The sequence below is a fragment of the Muscardinus avellanarius genome, assembly GCF_963383645.1.
Source record: "Muscardinus avellanarius genome assembly, chromosome: 14".
NCBI classification, from domain to species: domain Eukaryota; kingdom Metazoa; phylum Chordata; class Mammalia; order Rodentia; family Gliridae; genus Muscardinus; species Muscardinus avellanarius.
Genome location: NC_137800.1, coordinates 86,659,183 through 86,666,556, shown reverse-complemented (window position 1 = coordinate 86,666,556; position 7,374 = coordinate 86,659,183). Strand labels below are relative to the sequence as shown.

The 7,374-nt window shown below is 50.0% G+C and overlaps 2 protein-coding genes across 2 annotated transcripts; one reads left to right on the top strand and one right to left on the bottom strand.

The window, feature by feature from the left end:
* Nucleotides 1-3,177: 3,177 nt before the first annotated feature.
* OR2I1 (olfactory receptor family 2 subfamily I member 1) lies at nucleotides 3,178-4,113 on the top strand (the record flags this gene model as incomplete). The annotated part of the gene is made up of 1 exon (XM_080710341.1): nucleotides 3,178-4,113. Exon 1 carries the CDS (start codon nucleotides 3,337-3,339, stop codon nucleotides 4,111-4,113), a length of 777 nt encoding a protein of 258 aa, XP_080566467.1. The 5' UTR covers nucleotides 3,178-3,336.
* Nucleotides 4,114-5,688: 1,575 nt separating this feature from the next.
* On the bottom strand, nucleotides 5,689-6,093 carry UBD (ubiquitin D; the record flags this gene model as incomplete). The annotated part of the gene is given in 4 exon segments (XM_080710340.1): nucleotides 5,689-5,795; nucleotides 5,798-5,884; nucleotides 5,887-6,030; nucleotides 6,033-6,093. Coding segments are annotated over 4 exon segments (399 nt in total).
* Between the last annotated feature and the right edge of the window lie 1,281 nt (nucleotides 6,094-7,374).

The window sequence follows — 7,374 nt, the reverse complement described above, 5'->3', positions numbered from 1 at the left end:
TATCCTTTTTATCCTCTACAGTCTCTAGGATAATGGAACCTAGTTTATAAAGAGGAAGTAGAAGCCAGGTGCCATGGCACACACCTGAAATCCCAGTACTTGGGAGGCTGAGACAGGAGAATCACAGGTTCAGGACCAGCCACAGCAACTTAGCAAGGCCCTCCACAACCTAGAGAGACCCTGTTTCAAAATAAAATAGGGATGGGTTTGTAGCTCAGAGGTAGAATGCCCCTGGGTTCATCCCCAGTACTGCAAATAAATAAATAAATAAATAAATAAATAAATAAATAAATAAATAAATATACATCCCGGGCAATGTTTTGAGTGTTTTGTACACTTAATTCTGTTTTTCTGTGAGGAAATGGCACAGAGAGGTTAAGTAACATAACAAGGCTGTTCAGCTAGGAAACGGGAAAGTCAAGACTCAAACCCAAGCAGTCTGGCTCCTAAACTCTTGTTCTTACTTATGACATTAATATTTGTCCAGCCTAATGAGGAAAAAGTGAGAGAACCATATAAGCAGGATGTTTTGTTGGGGAAAGAAGGATTTTTTTAATTAAAAGATAAAAACTAAAAGGATTATGATTTCCCAATGAAAAACAGTGGTGTTCACACAGGTCCCTATAACTCTGAACTACACTATGATGTGAAACCACAATACACTGATAAAAGTGTATTAAAAATTAAAAGCAGTGACTATCTATAGAATGCATCTGCGAGGATATAGGCAGCAGAAAGATTTCTATATAAATTCTATCAGTGATGTCAACCATCCATTCCATAGTTTCTGTTTCATGAGCTTTGTTTCAACATCATTCTTAAAGGCCCTTGATAATGAAGTTCCCTTTCTGTGGCTCTGAGAAATGTTCAGTGTAAAGCCAGGGGAGAGGACAGGTCATCTAAGAGGTCATCTGGTTCAAATTCTTCAATTTACATGTGACAAAATTGAGGCAGAAGGACATGAAGCAGCTCTCCTATATCAAATGCCCTGTGGATGGCAGCTGTGCTGAGTAGGACCAAGGTCTCCTGACTTCTGGTCTACCAGAAAGTGTTCTTTCTCCATTGGCAGACTCTTGGTCTAAAGGCTCGTGTGCACCTGCTGATTCTCAGTGATCACCAGGGGCAAAGACTTACAAGCAGCCTCTATTCACAATGAATGGATCCGGCATCACCAGTCTACTGCTTGATGGGTTGTATTAAAAAGTACCCTGAGGCCGGGCGTGGTGGCACACACTTGTAATCCCGCGCTTGGGAGGCGGAGACAGGAGGATCGTGCATGTTCGAAGCCAGCCTTGCTGGCTTAAGAGAGCCTGTTTCCAAATAAAATATAAAATAGGTCTGGGAGTGTAGCCCAGAGGTAGAAGGGTTCAATCCCCAGTACCACCAAAAAAAGAAAATAAAGTACACTGAGCCAGATGTGGCAGCACATACTTGTAATCCCAGCACTTAGGAGGCTCACACAGAAGGATCAATCACAGGTTTGGGGCCAGCCTCATCAATTTAGCAAGGCCCTCAGCAATTTAGCTAGATACAGTTCCAAAATTTAAAAATAAATAAATAAAATTAGGGCTGGGGATGTAGGTCAGATATAGAATGCTCCTGGATTGAATAGTAGATTGAATCCTCCCTCCCAAACAGTAAACTGTTGGGCTGGGGATGGAGCTTCCTGAGCAAGGTAGCTTAGCAAGGAGCTTAGCAAGCTCCATCCCCAGCACAACAAGGAAAAAAGTAAACTGAGGCACAAGAAGTTTCTAAAGAGTTTATTGGAGCAAACAGCTGTTCATGATTTGGGGGTGTTCCCACCCAGAACTGGTCCAGTAAAATCACAGAGGGAGCACAGAGGAAGGCTTTTATAGGGCAAACACAGACATAAACCAAATAAAATGCTGGGTTGGTCAGTTATACAATTGCAGTGTTTGGCCTTTTCCGCTGCAAAGTCCCTGGGTATAAAATTTGTTTGGCTGCTTCTTCTCCTTGGTTGGGCTCGAGTTCTGAGCTTCTTTAGAACAGGCATTAACAAGAAATGGCTCCGATCAAATCTCATTAATATTAGCAAATCGAGCAAGATGAAGGCTGATAATTTGTGAGGCCTAATTGGTTTTGATTCGGGAATTCTTCAGGCCCCAGCTCCACTTGAATTTACCAGTTGCATAAATAAACGTGGAACATCTAAAACAGGGAAGGTGGTGATTTTATCACGTGTTCATGAGGCCAAGCTCGGGATGGAGGGGAGGAGGCTCAAAGTGTCTTCAAATATCTAAAGGGCGCAGGCACGCCTGCAATCGCGTACTTGGAAGGTGGGACTGGAGGGCCCCAGCGGATGATCAGCTAAGACAGGTTTGAGGCCAGCTTCAGAAACTTAGGGAGGCCCTCCCCAACTTAGCATGACCCTGCTTCAAAATAAAAAGGGCTGGGGGTATAGCTCAGAGGTAGAGGTCAGATGGCCCTGGATTCAGTCCCCAGTACCAAAAACAGATATATATATATATATATATATATATATATATTTTTTTTTTTTTTTTTAAATCTTGAAGAGCTGCCATGTAGTAGGTAGACTAGATTTGGCCCCTGGGAGTAAAAATTGAACCAGAAAGTGGCCGAAAGAGCACCGATTTGGAAATGAGGCCCGGGGGGGCAGTCACTCGGAGCCGCTGGCTAGCTAGGACCTTAGAAAGACCTCACTAAGCCGGGCGTGGTGGCGCACGCTTGTAATCCCCGCGCTTGGGAGGCAGAGACAGGAGGATCGCGCAGGTTCGAAGCTAGCCCCGCGCGCTGGCTTAGGAGACCCTGTTTCCAAATAAAAATGCAAAAATAGGTCTGGGAGTGTAGCCCGGAGGTAGAAGGGCTTCCAGGAACCCCAGTACCACCAAAAAAAAAAAAAAAAAAAAAAGACCTCACTAGCCTTTCTGAGCCCCGATTAGTTCATCCAGAGTAGAGGCCTTCTATCTCCCTCAGGGGGTCTTATAAACCTACGAACCAAGGCGCACTGGCACGCGGCCCTCTAACCTCGGGGCTCAGGTGTGTAAGTGGAATTACCATGGATAACGTGTGGTGCGCCTTGTCTCTCCCCAGCTCCGCCCCCTCCATCCCTGGTCGCCCTGCGCGGGTCCGGGGAGCATCCCCCTGTTTCATTTCGTCCTTCCCCACCTTCTCGGGTGCCCCTTCCTGCAGGCCAACCAGAGCGCGGACGAGCGGTTCCTCCTGCTGGGCTTCTCCGACTGGCCCTCCCTGCAGCCGGCCCTCTTCGCCCTGGTCCTGCTCTGCTACCTGCTGACCCTGACGGGCAACTCGGCGCTGGTGCTGCTGGCCGTGCGCGACCCCCGCCTGCACACGCCCATGTACTACTTCTTGGGCCACCTGGCGCTGGTGGACGCCGGCTTCACCACCAGCGTGGTGCCCGCGCTGCTGGCCAGCCTGCGCGGCCCGGCGCTGCGGCTGAGCCGCGGCGGGTGCCTGGCGCAGCTGTGCGCCTCGCTGGCGCTGGGCTCGGCCGAGTGCGTGCTGCTGGCCGTGATGGCGCTGGACCGCGCGGCCGCCGTGTGCCGGCCGCTGCGCTACGCCGCGCTGGCCTCGCCGCGCCTGTGCCGCGCGCTGGCCGGCGGCTCCTGGCTGGGCGGCCTGGCCAACTCGGCGGCGCAGACGGCGCTGCTGGCCGCGCGGCCGCTGTGCCCGCCCCTGCGCCTGGACCACTTCATCTGCGAGCTGCCCGCGCTGCTCAAGCTGGCCTGCGGCGGCCGCGCCGACGCCGTGGAGCGCCAGATGTTCGCCGCCCGCGTGGTCATCCTGCTGCTGCCGTCCGGGGTCATCCTGGCCTCCTACTGCGCCGTGGGCCGCGCCGTCTGGGCCATGCGGTCCAGCGGGAGCCGGAGGAAGGCCATGGGCACCTGCGGCTCCCACCTGACCGCCGTCTGCCTCTTCTACGGCTCGGCCATCTACACCTACCTGCAGCCCACACGCAGCTACGACCAGGGCCGGGGCAAGTTCGTGTCGCTCTTCTACACGGTGGTCACGCCGGCCCTCAACCCGCTCATCTACACGCTCAGGAACAAAGAAGTGAAGGGGGCGGCCAGGAGGCTGCTGGGGGCGCTGGGCAGAGGGCACGCGGGACGCTGAGTGGGTCCCCGAGGAGGGAGCTGGCGCCCAGGCCCAAGGATGAGCCATGGAGAGTCGGCGGCGCCTTCCAGCTGTCCGTGTTGGTACTGGACCCTGCAAGCTTTGCACTCTGGCCGTCCAGGGTTAATGGAGGAGGCCCTGCCTTTCTTCGGGTCAGGTTCTGGGTCTTGAGGGAAAACCCTGTATCCTGTATATAAACGCAGTTAGGGAGAGGGGGAAAACTCTCAGGGTTTGTCCTGGTAAAAGGACTCCCTCACCCTCCTGGGATCCTGTAACCATCCCTTCTGGGCCCGTAAGACGATGTGCCTTGTGAGGACTTCTCCCACTCTGATGGAAGTCTACAGAAGCCCTCCCCCCCCCCCCGCATCTCAGCTGTCAGGGGTCCCTAAAGTGAACAAGGAAGTCAAGCCCTACCCTGCAGAAGATCCCTTACAGAAAGAAAAAAAAAAAAAAAAAAAGAGCCTTGGCTTCTCTTCTTGGGAAACCAGTCCGGCCTCACACAGATCCACCCCGGGGACACCGCCCGAGCACTTGCCCCTGAGCCTGGGGGACGGTGCGTGTGGGTCAGGAAGGTCTCCTGCAGAGGTGGCTCCTGGACAGCCTGTAAGGGAGAGATGGAATCAGGACCGCCAGGGAGGAAGGCGGGCATCATTCAGGTTGTGAGAAAAATCTCCAGGTGGCCAGTGTGGAGACCGGAGGGAGGGTCAGTGAGACAGGGCAGTAAATATTGGAAGAAAGAGACTCAAGTTCTCAAGGGAGGAGCTGGGGTCGGATGGTGAAGGCGGCAGGAAAGAAAAATGCCCCATCAGTCAGAAACCAAGCAGAGGGTGGAGTCCCCCCCCCCCCCAGCCAGAGTGATGCCCCAGCCTAGAGGAAGCCGGTGGGGCCCTAACGCAGGCAGGGGAGAGACAGAGCCACAATCCCTTCCCTTCTGGGGAGTCCATTTCCTCCTGGAGCACATCAACCCCTGTGAGAGACAGTCAACAAATCTAATGGGGGGGGGGGCATGCAGGATAAAAGGAGGGGGTGCCAGATCTCACTGCTTAACAAGCCACTTTAAATAAGGAGAAGGGGAAGCCATTTGACTGAATTCCTAAAGTATTTATTAATTAGTTCACAATCATGTTGGAGTCAAAAATTCATTTCATATGAAATCATCTCACCCTGCTCTAAGTGAAAATTGAATTTGGTTCAACAATTAGTGAGTAACAGAAATAGGAAAATTGAGAACTGAATCCTAACCTGAAACGCACTATCTTTTCCTGTTGGACAAGAGGAAATAGGAGTTGTTGTTGTTGCTGTTGCTGTTGTTGTTATTTTATCAGGAGATATAGAGAAAGGAATTCTATCTCTAAGGTGCCTTAAATTTTTATTTTCTATTTTCAGTAATACAAGCAATCCTGCCACTTAATATTAGAAAACAAAGAATCACCAAGTAGAAAACTAGTCTTCATTCTTCCCACCCCAAATCTTACTCTATTTATCTTATTATCATTAATGTTGAGAAACCATCAAAGGATGTGGTTAGTAACAGCAAAAAGCAAGTAAGTCGTTGGCTCCTTGCAGACACCATCCTCAGGGCCGCCAGCCCCCAGTGCAGTGTTCGGCCAGGAAGAAGACGGTGCCCTTTCTGATGGTGTGATCTGCCATGAGCGTCCCATCTTCCAGTCTCTTTCCGTTGTCATCACAATCTGGGTTTCAGGGGCCATGCCGGCCACAGCCTTGATCATCGCCTTCGCCTGGGCCACGGAGCTGGACCTTTGCACCTGAGGAGGTGCCTTCTCCCCTCATCGCCGCACTCCACCAAAGACCTCACCACCTTCAGGGTGCGGTGGATGGTTTTCTCCTTGTCGATGCCATAAGATGACAGACTTCTCTGTGGCTTTAGGGTCTTGGAGCCCGGCAGAAGGACCTGGTCTTAGACCTCACATGCTCACTGATCTTCTTCACTCTGTCCTGTGGGCTGGCATTAAAGCTCATGAATGCCCATTGCTCAGAAGAGACATTCACCCAGACAAAGAAAATCAGGAGACTACGCTTAGAGATGCCTTGTCGCCCTTTCCGACCCTGCCCTTATTCTCATTCTGGTCCTGGGGATGGAACACAGGGGCATTCTACCTCTGAGCTAAACCCCAGCCTTGCTTTATTTTTTTTATTTTGATACAGGGTCTCACTAAATTTCTTGCTAAATTACCGAGGCTGGCTGTAAACCTTATCCCTCCCAGCTCAGCCTCCCAAATACTAGGATCAGAATTGTGTGCCACCACGCCCAGCTCTAGAATATCTTTTAATTAGACTAGGGCCTCACTCACTCACTGAAAGTATAAAGTATACCTAAGCCTTACTTCAATCATTGGAAAATTATGAAAGGGAAGATTCTCCTGTAAAACCTAGGAGAAATTCCCTCATGCTCCATTCAATAATATCTTGCCAGCCAGGCATGATTACAGGTGTCCCATGCCTGTAATCACAGGATTTGGAAGGCTGAGACAGGGGGATTATAGGTTCAAGGCCAACCTCAGAAATTCAGGGAGACCCTCAACAACTTAGCTAGACCCTGTTTCAAAATAAAAAGCACTATGAGTGAGGCTCAGAGGTAGAATGCTTCAAGCTAGGTATGGTGGTACACACCTGTAATCCCAGTACTTGGGAGACTGAGACAGGAGGATCACAGGTTCAAGAACAGCCTCAGCAACCTAAGGAGACCCTATAAATAAATAAACAAATAAATAAATAAATAGGATTGGGAGTGTAGCTCAGAGGTAGAAAAGCCCTGGGTTTAATCCCCAGTAATACCAAAACAAAAAACAAAAAAACAAAAACCTCAGAGGTAGAATGCTCCTGAATACCAAAAGGAAAAAAAGGCCTAGATACCTAGATGCCTAGGTATTTCTTACAGACTATGCAAATACTCTACTGCCAAGCTACATCCCCAGTCCTTTTTATTTTTTTATTTTGGGACATAGTCTCATTAACTTGTTGAGGCTGACTTCAAACTTGCTATCCTCTTGTTTCAGCCTCCCAAAGAGCTGGGATTACAGGCATGCACTACCGCACCTAGCCAAGAATGCATACCTTCCTATATAAGGTAACGCGTTAGGTTATTAACAACTCAAGATAGATGAGTTTTGTGCCACCCTCCTTGGGAAAAAGGGGACTTAAGAACTCTAGAAATATTTTATAATTTCAAATATTGCCAGCCCTCGTGAACACAATGCTTACCCTCTTTTCCTATTTTTCCTGAGTGGCAGCCAGTCCAAG